Source organism: Stegodyphus dumicola, chromosome 4 (genome assembly GCF_044657685.1).
Source record: "Stegodyphus dumicola isolate Sdum_Otavi_A_Nest chromosome 4, ASM4465768v1".
Lineage (NCBI taxonomy): Eukaryota > Metazoa > Arthropoda > Arachnida > Araneae > Eresidae > Stegodyphus > Stegodyphus dumicola.
Genome location: NC_140771.1, coordinates 148382631 through 148403324, shown reverse-complemented (window position 1 = coordinate 148403324; position 20694 = coordinate 148382631). Strand labels below are relative to the sequence as shown.

General features: G+C 29.6%; 1 protein-coding gene across 2 annotated transcripts in view; it reads right to left on the bottom strand.

Moving 5' to 3' along the window:
* Window positions 1-4378: 4378 nt before the first annotated feature.
* LOC118202801 (lachesin-like) overlaps window positions 4379-20694 on the bottom strand; it is a 653202-nt gene continuing 636886 nt past the window's right edge. For both annotated transcript variants that reach the window (XM_085815596.1, XM_085815597.1), the window contains 4 exons: window positions 19207-19272; window positions 17406-17513; window positions 9822-9920; window positions 4379-5114 (listed from right to left, as the gene is read on the bottom strand). In XM_085815596.1, the coding sequence (XP_085671722.1) occupies window positions 5026-5114; window positions 9822-9920; window positions 17406-17513; window positions 19207-19272 (362 nt within the window). In that variant the 3' untranslated portion in view covers window positions 4379-5025. The remainder of the gene's footprint in view (window positions 5115-9821; window positions 9921-17405; window positions 17514-19206; window positions 19273-20694) is intronic.

Below are 20694 nucleotides of genomic sequence, written 5' to 3'. Positions count from 1 at the left end.
ATAACATGACTGTTTCTCAACTCATGATGACAGATGTGAAATATGTACTATATATATGCACTGTTGGTCAGAAATATATAACGACTAATCAGAAAAAATAATATGCTCCATGTTTAAAGGTTTCAGCGAATGTCCGATGGTGTAATTATTTAGGTTAATATAAACCTTAATGCAAAACTGGACTTTTGCGTATAGGCTAGCGCATAAAATGCTCAGTTAGACGACTGATATCGCGTTGCGCAGTAGATGCATATTAGAATTCGGATGTATAGTGTTCCTTAAACTTAATATGGTTTATGAGAGTGCGTTATTTATTATGCACTGTCATAATTTAAGTGAAGGGCTAGTGACTCAAAGACATCGATTAAATGAAAAGTGGTGACCAGTTGGTAGATTGGAGAGGAGACTAAACCAAGATTTGAATATCCCTAAAGGAGTCATATTAAAAATTTAAAACGTTTTCTAAACAATATATCAGCTCTTGTTCGAGGGCGTTTAAGTGTAAAAATGGAATCCAAAGATCGTTTTTCGTCTTTGTTCACTGAAATGAAATCGAGAAACGATTTGAAGAAATTAATTTTAGGCCAACTATTAGCGAACTTGAATAAACCATTCTATTGCTACACGAAAGTTCCACAAATTGGATATTATACGAAAAACCTAATGTTTTGTATTTCACTAACTTTATCTTCCGAGAGAGTGGTTCCAAAGGGTGATTTGAAGGGAGCGAAGAGCAAGTAACTTGTATGTTTTTGATCGAGGCTCTGTAAACGGTCACGTAGATGTGAACGAGATCTTGGAACCTTCTGTAAAACTGTTTAGGAGTCCTGTGGCTCAGATATTTTGCTATTAAATAACAATTGTCCCTCGTATCAAACATGTCTGTTCTCAGGCTATTTGGCCAACTTACTCATCAAACGTGAAGCCAACTGATCATTTGGGGGAAAGAGCACATGCCTCCGAACTGCATAATTGAAATGTTTTTCTGGACCTGAAAAATGTAAGCTCAGAACGTTGGAGTGTAATTACATAAGATATGTTCGATAGTCTGCAAAATTCTAGGAAATCAAGATGTGAGGCCTGCATTTGTGTCACAGGCAACCCTATATCATATTAAAAAGAGATTGCATTAATTGCTCATAATTAAAATAATTTTTCCATCATCTTTAAATATCCGTAAAGTCGATTATAATTCAATATTTTGAGATCAATGAACAGATACACTTGGTAATTAATAGTAAAATTGTTTTTGTAGAATCTGTTTTTATCGTTTTTTGATAATTAGCAGATAAGTTTTACTTTTGCAAATACCCTTCATTTAGGGAAGCAGAATATATGCAAATGGAAATTGTTTTTTACCTAAGCGTGTTTCACATGGTAGATATAATTTAAAACCAAATTTTAGTTTGATTTTTTAAGTTAATGCATTTTCTAGAAGGCTAAAAGATTTACTTATAACAAAAGTCTTATCGCATTGATAAATATATATTATGTTCACTGAAATTTTGAAAAAAAAAATACTAATATAATATTATTTAACTAGAGGATCTCATTTTAAAATATAATAATAATAATAATTGAGATCTAGAAATTTCAGATTACAGTGTAACTCCACGTAAAGTTTAATACCGAAGTTTTTTAAAAATAAATTAAAGTCATGTTCCAGTTTTCAAATAGTGTAAATCTGATCATCATATGAAAATTCCAATTTAAAAAAAAATGTGTGTGATTATGGCAAAGCCTCGAGGGCTATCTGCCTAAAGGAGGGATGCCTTCGTGAAGGACTTTCTAAGGGAAACTGGCTCGTATACACGTTACACATGGGGAAACCACGAAAACGCCCATGCAGTCAGCCCGTTCACGGGATTCGAACCTCGGACCGAACTACCAGTGTTCAGCGACTTTACCGCTCGGCCGCTGGTGGGCCCAATTTAAAAAATGAAACAAATTTAAGCCAAACAATGAATGGTAGCTTACAAATGTTGCTTATATTTTATAAATTGCAATAGAAAGATAAATGCTAGCAAAATGCTAATATTTAAGTATAGCATAAATCATAAGATTTTTAATGCATGTATTGCAACTTAACATAAAATGGATATGGTACTAGAATAGAATTAAATAAAGTTATGAAAGTATCCTTCCAGAAATTCAGAGTGCTATATACGTATCTTACATTGCTATATACGTATTTCGACGGACTGCTTGTGCATGATGTTTGAAAAAAAATCTCTAAAATAGCAGTATTTTTTAATTTGCTAGAACACAACCATTCAAAAACTCATGTCTAAACACCTTGACAATTAAAACAAAATAAAAACTAAAAACTGTCAATATTGTATAAATTAAGAACAAATGTTATCGAGGTAACGAAATTAACTCCAATGATTCCAATAAATACCAGTCAGCAGACTCGACACTCAACAATCAAGACTGTGTACCTGAAATTTAAAGCACAAAGCAACTGATTTCACCATCAGAACTTTTCCTTATTAAAAGTATCTGCTAAATTTTTATAAAGGCACTGGTGATAGAAATCGTTAAAACATAAACGATTATTCTTCGTCATATACGGCGTCAGAAGCAGATTTTATTAATTGAAATGAAAAGATTAATGCTAGCAAAATGCTGACAGTTAAGTATGCCATAAATCATAAGATTTTTAATGCATGTATTGCAGTATTGCAGCTTACATAAAATAGATATGGTACTAGAATATAATTAAATAACGTTATTATTAAAAGGTACTTTTCAAGCGCTGAAACTGCTGTTTGTTAAGAATCCGCAGTTGAAGAAATGATAATAAATTAAAATTCTCACGGCACATTAAATGCAAGATTCTGAAAACTGGTTGTTTATCTGCCTGTGTGGAAGATTAATTGAAGACGTTATGCCTCGTATATAATAGCCAGACATTCCAAGCTAATAAAAATTGCTCTGATAAAGCAATTTCGTGATCCAAAAATTCAGAAAGACAATTTATATATATATTTTTGTAATAATCTCATTGATTTTAAAATTTTATGACTTAAAATTCCATTTTTCATAAATGTTTGTGGCATAATTAGTTTTACTATTATCGTCATAGAGGTCCGGTTTTAGTTACAATGTATTTTACATAATTCTGCTTACACGTTATTAACGTGATTTTCTTGTGTTTAAAATGATTTATAGTTTACCTTCCAAACATATGCAGTTTTGATTTTAATTTATTATTGAATCTTGACAGATGATTACATATTTTTACAGCATTACTTGCGAAAAGGTATTGGCTATAACGTAAAAATGAATTTTACTTTCTACTTCGTATAATTTACTTACTGTACAAAAGCCTGTATAATACAGTAGTAACCTATACAATGCAAATGATGATAGTTAAGATATATTTTAGAATTGCTGAAATTTATATTGAATATATATTATTTTGATACTTTTCCTAAAGAATAAAAGTACTCGGGATAAATACGAAAGCTAAATATTAATTTGTTTTCAAGAATGCTTTATACATTACTAGAGGGAAAAATACTATTGTGCTACTTATATCAAAGAAAAGAGTCAGTAATAAAAATTAAAGTTCCTCATTCATTATCGTTAGAAAGTATGCTTTTTTTATAACTACCGAAACTTTCATAATGGATATTCATATTATTTAAACTTACATTACTATATAATTATCAACTTGTTTACAAAAAGTAATAAAATTTCACATCTGAAAATGCAGATGCATCATTTATGTAAGCAAAGGAAGTTCTTTGCATTTGCGGTATTAGTATATGATACTATCATAATAAATTTGAGAGAGTGATGTACTGGAATAGAGGAACGTGCTTTATTAAAATAAGTGTGTACTTGAAACAATTATTAATTATATTCAAGAATTTTTAAACTAATTAGCAGAATTACTTTAAATTATGTAATTCAATAACCCTAATACAACTTACCGTCTTTTAGATATAAGAATTAGTAATTTGAGATGTACTAGCTTATATGTGTTAGGAAATATGATACACCAGCGCTGGTCAAGTAGCAATACTCAAGCGCTTATAAAATGCAAAGTGGACCCAACGTACATGGCACAATCAAGTTAGCATCTGCATATCTCATCCTTTTTTCACTCTAGCGGATGGACATATGTTCATCTATCCTATTAAATCTAAGGAAAGACTGAATAAAAACTTATGTTATTCAGTTAAATCCAGGGTTCTAAAAAATGTCGCAAAAATTCTACTACGTAACCATCAGTCTCAACACCTAACAATATGTATTCAATGAAACGTTAAAACTTCCCAGGAAGGAGATTATATTTTTCAGGGAAAAGTACAATTTAGACATATTTGGTAAAATTCAGGAAACATAAATCATACACAACTACCAAAAATAGATTTCAACATTTATTTTACAGCTTACTGTACAGTGATCTGATAGATACGTAATAATATCATATTATTCACAAAGACAAGATTACATAAATTTTCTTGGCACATATGTACATATAATTAATAATATCATTTAAACAGTTCAGATGATTCATAAAATGACAGAAGTTTGATTATCTCAAACTGTGTTGAATAGATGATAAGATTTAACGTGAGCAAAATTATAAAATTTTATGCCTTTTGAGCATTAATAAATATTTCAGTCACAAAAGAATTAAAGAGAATATAAAATTCAAAGAATGAATATGAATTCCTTAATCATGAAGAAAAAAAAATCATGGGCTGCGGGTCGGGTATTGTGATATCTTCCTGAAGTAATATAAATCTAATATTATTCCTAATATAAACATATGTCGAAATAAAATTTTGACATAGTTATTATTAAAAATTCTTCTTATTTATATAAAGATACTGAGAACTTTGCAGGACATTTTTACGAGATATTTCATGGATTAACCACATTTCACCATAATTTGTATACATTGGTTTTATCCAGGTGTCTTAATACACAATATTATGCTCATGAAAGTTTTGTATTCAGTTGGACAACTGTTCTATTGATGAGTCACTTTGAGCTTGAGGAAATTATTTAAAATGTCTTCTTCAATAGGAAGTGTGCCATTAAGACTGCAGCTACTGTAATACAGGACGAAACTCTTTCCTGACCAGCTTCGGAAGCTAGAGGAGACAATAAAAAAAGACAAATAAATTAGTTTTTAAATGTAGGCTTGCAATATCATTAGAATTTATTTGAAACCAAATACAGTATAAAATAAAATGCACAAAAAACTAATGAGATTCATCTGTAGATAGTTTAAATAAGTTCAAATTTAATAGAAATAATTCCGAATAAATACAAATTTAAAATATATTTCCTTAGGAAGTACTATAAGGCATTTCTCCCGCCTTCTTAACGTGCTTTCGTGGTGTGGTGGTCTGCACACTAGGCGCGTATTCCAAAGGTCCGTGACTTCGATTGCTCATTTTTCATCACTCCCCTTTCTGAAATAACCTAATGTCTCTGCATAACAGCATTCTTAAGATGTGGGGAATAAGGAGATAAATTTGCGTCTTATTTTTAGCATAAATATTTATTGAAACTGTAGTTTCTATGAAATAGTGAAAACTATTCCGTATTAATGGATATCCGTTTCCGGCAAAAACACGAGTATGAATAAAACATTTCGAATCTATGTCGTCTGAGTTTACATTCGATATTAAAAATTCATTCCATGTGATAAAAGCCCAAATATAAAAAGTGTAATTCTTAATGAAACATTGACGTAGATGTTTAGGATTTACCAAATGTACATTAAAAATTATGTTTACTTAATTCTATGAAAATCATGCAAATATATATACTCATTATGTAAATATTTTCTCACAATTAATTATAACTGAAAAATCATTGATCAGTTTCCACAGAATGTATTCCAAAATTAAAAATCGAGAATTACGATTTAAATAAATTTAGAGTTCCATTATCCGTCATTTTGAGGGATTTCGGTCTCATGAGCAAAATTACGAAACACTATTTTTATAGCTTCTAATTTATTCGGACACACATCGATGTAATGTGTCGAATACATGCTCAAATTTATTTCCTTTTCTGCCCTTTAATTTCAAAATTACATATGATGTATACCTATCTATTATGCATGATAATACCCGTCAAAATGACGGGTAAGCCAATTTTATAGTTTATTTTAATAAACCGTTTTTTTAAATAATTTTTATGGTGATAGTTGCAAAAGCAATTAGAATGTAGATACTAAATTAAAATCATAAGTCAACGGAAATAAATATCTTTCGATGATTTCGAACTCAGTATCAAGGCACCACAGTTCGCCAGAGCAAGGGATATGTCACATGTCATTATCTTTTAGTCTTACGTACCTAAAGCATAAACATAATGCGTTAGGATCAATACTAAGGAACGATCTGCAGTCTTTGAACTCCAGTCAATGTATCAAGACATTTTAGGAAAAGTTTCAATTAGTGCGAGTAGAGACGATCGAGAAGAAAGTATTAGATTATTACAAGCAGTATCTTTAGAGAATTATAGGAAAGCATTAGTTTTATTTTATTCTGACGAAATATTCTTCTTTAATTATCATGATACTGATTCTAGGAAAGATACTGAATGGCTAGAGAGAATAGTTAGTATCAGCAAAGACTGCTGTCACAAGCTCTGATAAGTCTGATAACACTAAAAATACCGTAAGGTTTTTTACACAGATAAAAACAAATATAAAGTAATCAAATTGGTGGTTATTAGTAGTTCTATGGTTAGGAATGTAATTTTTTTTAAATTAAATTAATTATTTTTAAAGAAAATATGTGATTTTCGATAACCGTCAATTTGATGAGTGTCCGAAAATGTAGGTTACAAAAATGACCGTAAACCTAGTAGTAATACATTAAGATGAAATGAATCCAAATCAGAATAAAATTTTCTCATCCTTTTAATGTTACACTGACTTATATATATTGCCGTCTGATACATGTTTATACGATAGAGTACACAAAAATAACTGGAATTATTTTTAAGCAATTGCATTATAATTTACACTGATATTTTTCGTTTCCTTCCAAATTTTTCTTTATCAGTGTCGATTCACTTTCACATTCACAGCTAAGAAATGCAGAAACGATATTGGAACACTTAAACACGGAATATTATTGAAGTTATATTTTGTATATGGGTCGGCTATAACATGTAATTGTGCACCTCCCTTTTTGGTTGCAACCAAAGGTGTATACATCTATCTATCCATATCTTTCTCTATATATAAATATGTTAAAAATTTGATATAAAAATTAGAATATTTTTTTAAAACCCGTCGTGCGCTATAGGCTATAGCTGCAGGATTGAAGTAAAATACATTTAAAGCATCTAGATGGACGAGGAGCATCTTAAAGCATCTAAATGGACCAGAAGAACGAAACATATTAATCGACTTTTATGAAGCTTTAATTCATTTTCCCCTGATGAGTTCTGAATTGGAGTTTCAAGAAAAGGAGATTAATTTTTATTCGTATAATTCTGTATATTTTTCCCTTCGCAATTTTATTTTTCGTGATTGCTCTACTATGAATTCTCTGAATTAATTTCGATATTGTGTTCGATATTGTGTGAATTTCACTGAATTAATTTCGATATTGTGTTAAACCTCTTATATACGGTTAATTATTATGTTATAGAGGAATTGCCGTGCTTTTATTCCAATTTACTTATTTAGATGCTTTAAGATTATGTATATATATATATATATATATATATATATATGCATATGCACTCTGTTGCCCGCCTCGGTGAGCTCAATTTTTTTAGTCTCATAACTTGGTAAATTGTGCATTTGTTTCTTTAAAATTGATAGAATTAAATTAGTCTTATGTTCTAGTAAATGTTTTTATGCCTTTACGTAATCTGCATGCAGTAGTTGTAGAATTATCAACAACTGAAAAGTTGTTAAGTGAAGTTGGGTTCAATTTTTCGTTGATGAAGAACAAAATTACTTCTATACATAGACTACTTGATGACAGAGAGAAGGAAAGCAGTGACGAAGGTAGCGACGAAGTACGGGCTATGAACTCAAAAGATCAGGGTAATAGATAATGAATGGGAAACGATACTGATTCCGCAGAGAAGAGAAATTTCAGAGAGGAGGAAAAAAAGACAGAAAATTCAGAATTAATAACGTGCACAGAATCCCAAGAAATACTGTTTGCATCAGGCGAAATAGCCGCAGAACCGCAAGTATATTCAGATATTAAAAAGAGATTTCTTTAAAATGTGTGTGAAATCATTTTAGATTAGCTCTAAGAAATTCACCAAGTTAGCGGAAAATCGCGTCTCAAGTTGTTGGTTCACCCGAGCGAAAAAGTCCTCGAGTGCAAAGGACTAAATAGCGTTCCTAAGCCCTCACACATTTTATTAAGAGAAAGAGAAAACTTTTTTTTCGCTGCTTAAAATTGCAAGGTTGTATATAAATTTTGTAAAAAATAGTCTATTTAATATATCTTCACCATTTTATTTTAAAAACGGGCAGTAAGCTGGATTAATAAACGAACAATACACGATAAGAAGAATATATGTTTAAACGAATACTTTATCGAGATTATTAGCATGAGTCTGTCCTTACCTCTCCTTCTTGATTAAAAATATCCTTAAAAAGAAAAATAGAGAAAAATACTTTCTTTGCAAAATTATAATCTTTTTTTTTATTTATACCAATAATTTAGTTTGTATGATTCTGTGGAGGAGAGGAAATGTTTTAGAATTAAGAAACGAAAACTTTACTACAATATTCAGTATGAGAAATTAAAATGTATTTCGACTTTTATTATTTCCTGCAGTTTATGTATTTTATTCAAAATTTACTGAGTACACATATTTTAATCTAGAAACTTATAAGAAGGACGGTTCACATGTTCAAACTCAAGAGCTGTTGTAGGATATAATTTATAATTATTTTGATTTATTAAAGCAACACTTTGTTTTATGTAATCTGAAAAAATTATAATGCAAATTTTAACCCAAATCAACATGAGTGTCAAATGCATGAAAATTAACCTAAGGTGTTTTAATTTATTAGATTTTTTATCAATGTTGTAGAATTTATATGCATATATATAATAAAATTATTAGTCAATGTTGTAGAATTTATATGTATATATATAATAAAATTATTAGTCAATGTTGTAAAATTTATATGTATATATATGATAAAATTATTAGTGGCAGAAATGATGTGTAACACAAGGGACAAATAAAATAATATTTAACTAATTTCAACTATCATAAGAGAAAATAACATGAGCACACTTTCTATATATTTATTCGTGCATGAATTGACAATTTTCAAGTTAAGTAATTACAGTCACTACTTTATTGTTTCAAACTATACCCTATATAATGAGATGTATACTCTGTTGACATTATATTAAGTGGAAATAACAGAAACTGATATAAATTAAATGAAAAAATTCATTTTGAACTGAAAAGTTAAGAAAAATTTAAAAAAAACATAATAACATAGATCTTTACATATAGGTAAGAAATGTGATTAATAGTGTATGTGATGCGATGCTATTCGAAAAAAGAAACACTTTCAGAAGTATTCTACAGCTATTGCTCATTTAATGCTTCTCATTGACGCTGGTCAACGAAGTAAAGAATTATAAAATTATTTTTAAACTTAAATATTGTAGCCGTTTTATGGAAATGATATAAAGACCTGTAAAATCCTTTAAATCTTCCTAACTATTCCAACGCAAAACAATAAAAAAGTATCAAAGAATCGATACACATTTTAACTGCAAGAGTGAACAATGCATTTTTTATAATTCTGTGTTATAAAATCAGGAAAACAAATATCTTACTTGGCTTTTTAGGATGTAATGTTCTGTGATCAGTGGTTCTCTTCTGCTGTTTCTCATCTTCTAATCTGCTTTCTATTTTCCCTGGTCTAAGCTGTTTCTCTGAAATATATACAAATTATTAAATGATTAAAAATTATTTGTTCTTAAATATAATTCAAAGATAGTAAAATCATTTCATGCTTTCAGTCATAAAATTTTAAATGAAATGTACCCATTACATTTTTACAGTTACTATTATTACTATTTACACCCATTTCTTCTACAAATTTTTCAAAGTGATCCAATCGGAGCCAAGAAACAATTGAAAATGAGCTATTCAATTTTGAAAATGCAATTTAATTCAGTTAAAAAAAAACAAATGTCGTAATAATCATGCTTCAGTTTTAAGAATAATCATTGCAGTTTGAACTACATTATATGCATTATTAGTTTATATAACGCATATATATATTTTAGACTAAGAGCAGAACTAATGATTTAAGATCAACTAAAATTTTATGTTTCAAGGAAATCATTAAACCTTACTCTTTGCAAGCTACTGTAATCTATACTTAAACTTAGTTAATTACAGCATTTGAAGTCAATGAACTAAATAAAAATAAGTACTTAAATAAGTAAATGGAGTAATGATCTCTATAAACTGCACTCATGATTACCATATTAATATAGTCATAATGGCCAGTTTCAAAACCAAATATTAATATTTTAATTAAATATTATTAATATGTTATGGGATTTAATGATTCTAAAGGAAACGTCAGTGTTTTATTTATAAGATGGTTAATTATGCATATTTCCTGTCAAAATCCTTGTTAATATTTTCACTCAAAATACATTTTAAAAGTGATTTTAAAAGATTGACTTTTTATTGTAGATATGTAAAATAGCATCCTGGAATTGAAATATATTAGCATAGATTAGGATTAAGACACAGATAGGATATTCTTATATAGATTAGGATATTCTTATATAATGTGTAGATTTAAAATAAAAAGGAGCAACATTCTTTAAAATTTTTAAAATCATAAACGAATATCTGGCTATTACTTTGATCATAAACTTACATTTTATTTAATTTTGTAAAAAAATGCTATATATTCATTTAAATAGTTTTGTCTCATATTTTATATTTCATTCGACTATCTTACAAGATAACGCACAATGAAATAGATATCTAAGGTTATAAATTATTATCAATTTGGTTTCAGATACAGTTATTATCTGATTACAAATAAAGGCACCAATATATACATTTTATTCATTATTCTGATGCTAGAACGCACTTTATAAATGCAAATGTTACGAAGATTACTACCTACCTTACATGCTAAAGATAAAGTTAAAAAATATTATTATCATGTAAAAGGAGTTTCATTCACCTCGTAAAAAGAATAACAAAGTCTGTTTTACACATTTTAAAATTATAGAAATATTTAACATTTTAACCCTTTAACTGTCAAGTTATTTTGATGATTTGGGCACACAAATTGTCAAATTTTTTTATTGGAAAAACCAAATGTAGCCGAAATAAACATCTCCCGATACATATTCGGGTATGACAATACGATGCACTCAAAAAAAAAAAAAAATTACCCCGAGAAATACTCGGGCGTGACATTTTCGAACACCAGTGCCGTGCCCGAGATAATCTCGGGCATGACAGTTAAAAGGTTAATGCATTTCCTACATATTTTTTAGATTTTCGTAGGATATTACAGAAGAATGGTAGTTCGCATGCGAGCTGCAAGTTGAGCTCGTTGATGACCAACAAAATGTTAAGCAGAACTGATGTCATAAATTAGTTTAATTTACAGATTTATTGATAAAATAATTTACAACATAATTTTAGATGCCAGTCTTAAAGCTTTGATACTGCGCAACAGATTTAGATACGTAATCCCGCAAGATTCAGTTTTACATTTTAAAACCCAGCTTTTAAATGCAGTACATTGACAGAGCTTGCATGTATAATACCCACGGGTAAAGAACAAAGAATTAATTTTTCATGAGATTAAGATATAATGTCTTAATGCATAAATTTAGTAGTTGAAATATTACTTTTATGTTCAAGAAATGAACTGTAAGGGATTAAAAACTACGGCTTGCGGGCCAACTCGAACTCTCCTAAAGGTTCTGTCTGGTCCTTTTTAATTAAAAAAAACATTACATTTACATAACATAATTTTCACATATATTCTTTGTCATATGAACAGCTTAAATATCAAGATGCAAGGAAAACGTGTATTTATCACAGATATCTGGGCGCATCTTAAAGGTTTCAAACTAAAACTTGATCCGTTTGTTGAGCAGCTAGCTAAGAGCGACTTGTCTCATTTCCCAATGTTAAATTCAGTACTCACAGTTAATGATGACAAGCTTAACAGTTATGAAGATAGCGTGAGAAAACTGCATTTCGAGTCTGAACTCAGATTTCAACATCTCAGTGCCATTCAATCAGAAGTGAATATTCTCGCTATGCCGTTCAGCGTTAATTGGGAAGCACTAAGGCTGGATTGGAAACTTGAAATAAATGAGTTACAATCTAAGAATCATTTCAGGCAGTTATTTCTTAATGTTCCAAAATTAGAACTTTATAAATGGTTCTTGAAAGAAAGTTTAGCAAATTTTAAAATCATTATATGTTTGCTTCATCTATTATACACGTGAACAAATGTTTCCTACCATGAACCTTTGGAAGAATTCTTTGAGAAACAGGCTGGCAGATGAGCATTTAGCATACTTCTCAGAATTAGTAACATCCCACATCGAACTTGGATTTAAGAAACTTTTAAAAATACAGTTTCAATTTCATTCATCAATTTAATATTTGTATATTCTTTTGGAAATTTTAGAATAAAATTTATTGGCCCTTTAATTTTTTTCTTTTGCTTTTTGGCTGGCTGCCGCAGAAGTTTTTCAGTCACTCATTTAACCAAAAGTTACTCGAGACAACTAGGATAAGAAATCGGAAAACCACTAATATAAAAGCATTGCAACTTTTAAGAATCACGTCAGACTATGAATGGTGCACATTATAGAGGACAAAACTCATTTCTTAAAAAAACGTTGTACGGTCCCCTTAAAAAAAATAAAAAGACTTGAAAATATCAATATATGTGCATAAACTTGAGTTCACGTTTCAGCATCTACAGGAAAATGAATCTTGAAAAATTTCAGATCTCCAACCTGCGTTTAAAGATCTTGTAAATAATGGCATAATAAATGAAACGAATGAGATTTTATGAGTGTCAGTAATGTCGTACGATGAAACGAGACTTAACATCTCAATATTTAAAGAATTTTATAATTTACTATAAATGTGTGTGTGTGATTATGGCAAAGCCTCGAGGGCTATCTGTCTAAGAGGAGGGATGCCTTCGTGGAGAACTTTCTAAGGGAAACTGGCTCGTATACACGTAACACATGGGGAAAACCACGAAAATGTCCATGCAGCCAGCCCGTTCGCGGGATTCGAACCTCGGACCGAACTACCAGTGTTCAGCGATTTTACCGCTCGGCCGCTGGTGGGCACTACTATAAATGGGTTCCATACATGCAATTCCTAAGTCTGTGATAATTTTGAAAACCTATTAGCATTCGAGTCTTTCGACACCAGATCTTGAGATATGACTAACGCATCATAGTACTTTAAGAACATTATGCGCCTTGAAGACTTGATACATTGGTATTAGAAGCTATTAATAACTGATTTCTCAAATCAAATAGTTTCGAATTACATGAAATAGTAACTTTGGCAAATAACGACGCAAAAATGGAATAATTATTTAAAAGATCATGATCATTTTCCAAAACTCGTCCTTATAGTAACAGCGCAAATATTATTTATATGTCGAAAACCCATTAAATGCCATCATGCCTTCTGTTCAGAGTTAACATAGATTTTCCCCACCACAGGCCAAGATCTTAGAATATAGCATACTAAGCTTCAGATTAAAAACAGAACAGCTGAAAACTTGTAGAAAACTACTATATCATAAGTTTAAAATGAATATCAAATGTATATTATGTTGAACTTTTCAAACCAGTTGAATATGAGTCGTGAGATTGCAAACTACCATAATCCTTTATAACAAATGAATCTACTTAATTTACCTATTTTAAATACAAAATTGAAAATAATTTTTTTAAGTAAATCATATTTACTCTAACCCCCCTTGGCAATAATATTCCATAAAATCATCATTTTCATCATTTATTTTTAACAATTACAGAACAAACGATTTCAGAGGTACTTGATAATCCAGCATCATATATGCTGATTAAGTCATCAATGGGTGTGATTTATAAATGAGACATTTTTCATTTCCCGAATAATTGGAGAAACATAATCGAGCTCACTAAAGAACTAAACATTAGAAAGAATTGGATTCAGATTTTCTAGTTAATGAAAATACTTTAACACCCTTTTTCCAATATAATCACTTTTAATACCATCTAAGGGAAAATTAAGTGCAAAGAGAATAAACACATTGATAAAATTAAATGCATGCATCCCATTCAACATTTTTGATAAAACATTCGTTGTGTGCATAAGCCAATGATTTATTCCGAAACAAATCACACAATTATCTTAACAGCCATGGTATTGCCAAAAATAAAATTTCAACATTCTGCTTAGCTCGATGGCATTTTATGTATTTCTTGATTTTCTGATTTCTCAAGGGAAACGTGAAGTATAATGAAGGAAAAGAATCTACGCAAATCATAAACAGGTTTTTCATAAACGTTTAAAGGCGAATAAATCGACCTGCAGTTTAAAAAATGAGTACACAAGATGAAATAATACAAAGGCAATAAGAATGGCAAGTACGTAAATTTTTTAATCCTATTCAAGTCTTTTTAAAATATTAGAGAAAAATGAAACAGTTAACACTTTTCATACAGCGCTGATTTTGTTCGAAAACATTGCTTGATTGGTTCTCAAAATTTATTCAAGTAAATTCGTTTGCAGGTGCCTAAAAGTGTAATTCCAGAATAAATATTTAAATCTCTTCGTTTAATTCATGATTTGTTCCTGCTGGTTTTGAGTATGAAGAGGAATAGCATTTCTTTTCTGTAGAATGCGTCAATATTTCTTGACATCAAAGTTTGTAGAATAAGAGTTGAACTATTTCGAATTCGAGAAATTGGTTGAAAAGTGCAGTATATTAGATTTAATATGTCTTCAAATTATATAAAATAACAAGCACAAGGGTGTTCAATATTTTTTTTTCAAATCGCCCAAAAAATAGCTGCCGTTAGAGTGGATGGTCACTCCAAGAGATGAAAATTAACCTTAACATATGTTACTACTAAACTATTGAAGTCTTTATAATACCCAAAGCTGAAATTCGAAAGAAATATCATAAAAATAGAGCTTAATCCTCCTTTGACGAAACAGCATAAATTTTCTCTCATGAAGTTAGCCAAAACATATCGTTTGAAAATAAATACCAGAATGAATTATTTACTGATAAAAAAAGGGTGTTGATTTACTTGGGGCAGAGGGCTTTGAAAATAATGGTGATATTCAAAAAGTAAAGTTTTACTTCTTGAAATGGTAGTATAGGGGAGTGGTGGTGTAGTTGACAGAAGGTGGTACACTACTTATTGTGGTAATTCGTAACAAATTAGCGAGGAATATTAAAATGTACATAGAGAAGGACTGTTGCTGAATAATGTTCTAATTTTTGATATGCCAGTAGGGGGAAAATAAAAGAAGATGGTACATTCTATTAATTTATGGCAAATTAAGCAAAGAAAACTATTAAGGCGTATAGAAGGTATCCATGATTTGCTAAATAATATTATACTGTTACGTAAAAACGAAAATACATATCAGATGAGCAACATGAGTATCCATAATTAATTTTGTAGTTACATAAAGAGAATAGACATATCAAATAGGTAATGTGAGTATTTATATTTTAGTTCAATTGTAAAATAAGGAGGGTAGCTATATCGGATGGACTATGCTAATATCCATACTTTAAATTCTATTGTTAAATAAGAAAAATAGAAATATGAAGTGAGTATAAGTATATCAGCATTATACGAGTATAAATGCTTTTAATTGTTGCCACATAAAAAGAACAGACATATTAAATGGATAGTACGAGTATCCCAGTTTTTGGACTGACAAACCAATGGGTTGACATAACTATTCCTTTTTTGCCTTACCGCTCTTCCTCTGATAAATTAAATATTCGGATTTTAAATTTCTGGAAAACCATTGACTCTCCTTTGATTCAGTCTGTTTACAAAGAATGTCGGATATAAAGAACAAAAACTCAGGGAAATTTTGGCAACTCGAATTTTAACTCAATTAATTGAAGTTAAAAATCGATAAATGAATATGGTTAATATAAAACGGTGATTTTATGTAACATTTCACATTCAGATTTAATCAAAAACACTTTGGTATTACATTTATTTCCCAAACAAATTTATAAGAATATATTGTTTGTGGTTTATTATAATAACTATTTTACATGAATTTTGAGATATATATTTTGTTTGTAATACAGTTTGAATTTTGATCGCATACTTATACCCCATTGGTCTGTAAGATCTTGAGAGTACCCTTAAATATCGATATTTTAAGGTTACTTTCATATGCTTATTTGAATGAATAATTTTGAAAACGGCTTCAAAAGATGTTTTTTAGGGTTCTTGCCATGTGTTTCATTATCAAAATCTTGTATTTAAAAGAAAGAAGAAAATGACGAAGAAATGTTTTGGTGACGCATGTTAATTTGCATATGCATTCACTGCGTAAAATTTCAGTCCCTATCTTCTTCAATATTTCAAATTCATTTGCTTTCTCGATATTTGTTACAAATGGTACTCAAAGCATAAGAATAATAAATTAATTTATTTTCTTCTTTTTTTTCCAGAATAAGACTGATTTTTTTACAAAGTCATGTAAGCTATCCTTCGAAACAAATCTTGATGTCTAACGACATTATTACTTCATATATTAGAACTAATGTTAAAGAAATATTCTGTTTCTTAAAATAAATTGTATACTGTTAAATTTTTCCCATAAAGAGTTATTAATTTTCTATGAACTCAGTTTGAATATGAAAAGTATGGACAGGATGATGACATACCGGTGGCATTGGTTCGGTGAAAAATATGTTAACAAATCGGTGAAAAATATGTAACAAAATATGTTAAATCTTAGGAGGAAGAAATAAAATTAGCATAAATGTCTTTTTTTTTGGAAAAGATTGATATTCATCAACATAATACATCAGAAAATTTTCTAAGGTGATCTATTGTCTTGAATCTTAGAATTAATAAATTCTAAGATTATCAAAACTTCAAGTGAGTCACAAATTCAATAATTTTACCAATTTTAAATTCCACTTTAATAATAATGTAAAAAATAAAACAGTAAACTATTACATCTGAATTACTCGCCCATTATCATTACATTACTTAAGGAGTAAGCTATGTATCGAGTATTGAATTGTGTATCGGTCTCTTATCGTAATAATATTATATATATAAATTTACGAAATCATAGCACTGATTCTTAAATTTCCTTAATGAATACGCTAATTATATAAATGATCTTACCAGAGGAAACGATATGTGATTCATCTCGCAGAGAATTCGTTGTTGGTGCACCATATTCCTTTTTTTCGGGTGTAGTGACATCTGATACTGTATGACTTTCTGTTACAACTAGAACAGAAAACATAAATAGTCAGGTTGAAAGTTTTTATTTCTGAGAAAAAATATTATGATATATATAGAAGGTAAATGTTAAAGTAACGTTCTTTAAAATTTAAAACAACATGCATAAATAAAAAATTCGCTTACAATAACAAGTACCAATTTAAATAATATACATTCTCGTATGTTGTGCATTGGCCATATTACTGAACTAATGCAATTAATACACCATTTTTATTTCGAATTTTATATTATAGCATATTCTGAACTCAGATGTTTGGAATCGTTGAGGTTAAAATAAGTGAAAACAATTGCAAAAATAATATTTAAAAAAAAAAGAAATAACATTTTTCGGCTTACCTAAAGATGTATTAAAAAATTCCTGCTATCATTCCCATTTATTTGGATTTACTAAGCGAAGAAAGCAATAAAATTAACTTAAACAATAACAAACTAAACAAATTCAAACAATTATTTAACGTACGAATAACATTCCCCAGCTTGTCAAAAGGCTTCAGTCCATCAATGATATTAAAAATCATTTTTACAGGAGACACAAATCTCTGATTTACTCAAACCGCATAAAAACGCAACAGAAGAGTAGATTTCCTCTCTTAAACCGCAGAAATCTATTCAAAATCCTTCCAACCTGTCAATTAAACCAAAGGTTTTTTAAAAAGTATATTATTAAATCTTTTATTCCGAATGAAACAGCAATAAGTCTTTCACCATTAGTATAAATTATTTTAATAAAATTGACTCTTTCGGCGTATACATTGGATATTTGAGTTCATATTTATATTTTAACATGAGTTGAAGTTAATATTCTTTCGCGATAGATCAAAGACTTGATTTTTCGAAACTGTTTTTCAAAAGTCAGCCTTTACTTGAACAAAATTACTTTTACTTCACTGAATGGAGAAAAGGCAGCTCAGTTACTGATTAAAACAGATAGGTGTATAATTTACGATAATGAAATCAATATCTTTGGTAAGGAAAAGTGCATTAACAGATTCAGATAAAATAAATTTCTTAAGTTTATTTAATTATTTTATTTATTTATTTTGCCTTCTCTCTCTTCTGCAACCTGGTAACTCCTTATATCCATTTACTGTAAAAATATTGATAAAATAAATAAAAGAATAAATAATTAAATAAAAAATAAAAAAATAAAATAAATAAATAAAATAAAAGAATGTCTGAAAGATTTCACATTTTACATTATGCCCAAAGGGACTTTCTTTAACCTTTTGTGTGTTACCTTTATTTATTAAATGTTCTTCGCACTTAGACCACAAAATTCAAATCAACAGCAGTATCGCAAAATAATTTTAAAATGAGCATATCTTTAAGATTTCCGATACATAGTCTCATGCGCTGGATATAAAAATGTTCCCCCCGTACAGTGTTGCCATTGCTCGCTTTGAAATCATTGAATTTGTTAAACAAAAATTTGTTGAAGTGTTACGAATTATGAACTCGAAGGAAAGAAATTCCGTGTTTACTAACTTGAATGCAAACATTGGATGTTTCAGTATATTTTGTCAGCCGTAACTAAATAATGAGAAAATACTATTTGCTTCTTTAATGTTATAATAATAACCTAATAATTTAAATGTAACATTAGTTGAATGCAAGATAAAACAAAATATGAAGACAAGCTAATTAATGAAAAGCACTTTACGTAATTAAGAAACATTACCTCTCTGTGGAATGAAGACATTATACGGAAGAGTGGACATTGTTGTGCTGGTTGTTGGTGGAATCTCTGTAATTAAAAATAAAATAATATTTCATATTTTCTCAGTATTTTCAATAAACATTAGTAAATTTTAATGCATAAGTTTTAATTATTCATAATCAAAATATTGGTAAATTGATTTTCGTTTGCACTTAAAACAGAAAATTTATCAGAGAAGCAAAATAAAATTTTGAGAATCATTTCATTAGCCGTAAGCTCTGTCATTTTATTTCTAGTTTTAAGAAACGTGTGATAAGTTGATAAAAATTAATGATATTATGATAAAAGGAAAAAAAATTGATAAAAATGTCCGTCTACTTTCTTCAGATTGCCCCACCCCTTCATCTGGACTGCGATAAAGAAAGATCTCCAGACTTCTTTGTTAGAAAAGACAAGATGCATTAGTAATGATTATGTATCACCAGAAGATCATTCTATATTTTTGTATGGTTACATTTATATCCGATTACATTTATATCTGATTTTTGACTATGTTAAGCATTGCAGAAGAACATTTTTTTTGTGGTGAATCATAAAGAATGTTGTTTTCACAAATAGCCGGACACATAATGCATTCGTCAAGAATGACCAAAATCCATACGTCATCTAGTTGTCGCAAAAGCGAGAACGTTGCTCAAGGTACGCCCCCAGGATTAAAAATTTCGAATGCCTAAACAGAACGAGAAACAATTCAGAGAGCAAGTTATCGTTTTTCCTCTTATTTTTCCTAGAAGGAACTTTGCATATGTTTGAACATGAAATTAAAATACACCTTCCTTTTTCAGAGCCTATCTCTAGCCTCTGTAAATTTGGAATTTGAAGAAACAATCCTACGGATACATTCGTCTTTAGGTGCTGCAGAAATGCATATGAAGCACAGAAGTATTTACCACTACCAAACATTCCTTACTATAAAAACTTTCAAATTCCAAAATTAACGGTTAAAAATGTTACAGCTAGTATTTTATGGTTAATAATGAATTTCATATACGTCGTTGGAAATTAAAATTAACAAAATTAGTTTTATGATATTAAGATACACCGTGGCATCTCTTGCCACGGCAATTTTTTATTCATGCTAGAATTCAAAATCGAAAATAACTTGAAAAAGACTCTTTCGTTTATTACCTTATTTGATGCATACACTCAAGAATTGTATAGTACACTTCTAAAACTACAGAAGCATACTTCAAACATTAAAAATCTGAAGTGTAATTATTATTTTCTTGCTCCGTCCTTAGGCCCTACACAGAAGGTAGGGAAGCCTTCTTGGAGGCCTTTTTAAGGGAAATTGGTTCGTGTACACACTACACATGGATAAAACTAGGAAAACGGCCGTGCAGCCATCTCGTTCGCGAGAGTCGAATCTCAGATCGAACTACCAGTGTTCAGCTACTTTTCCGCTCAGCCGTTTGTGGGCCATATTCGAAATACATAAGCTTTTGTATT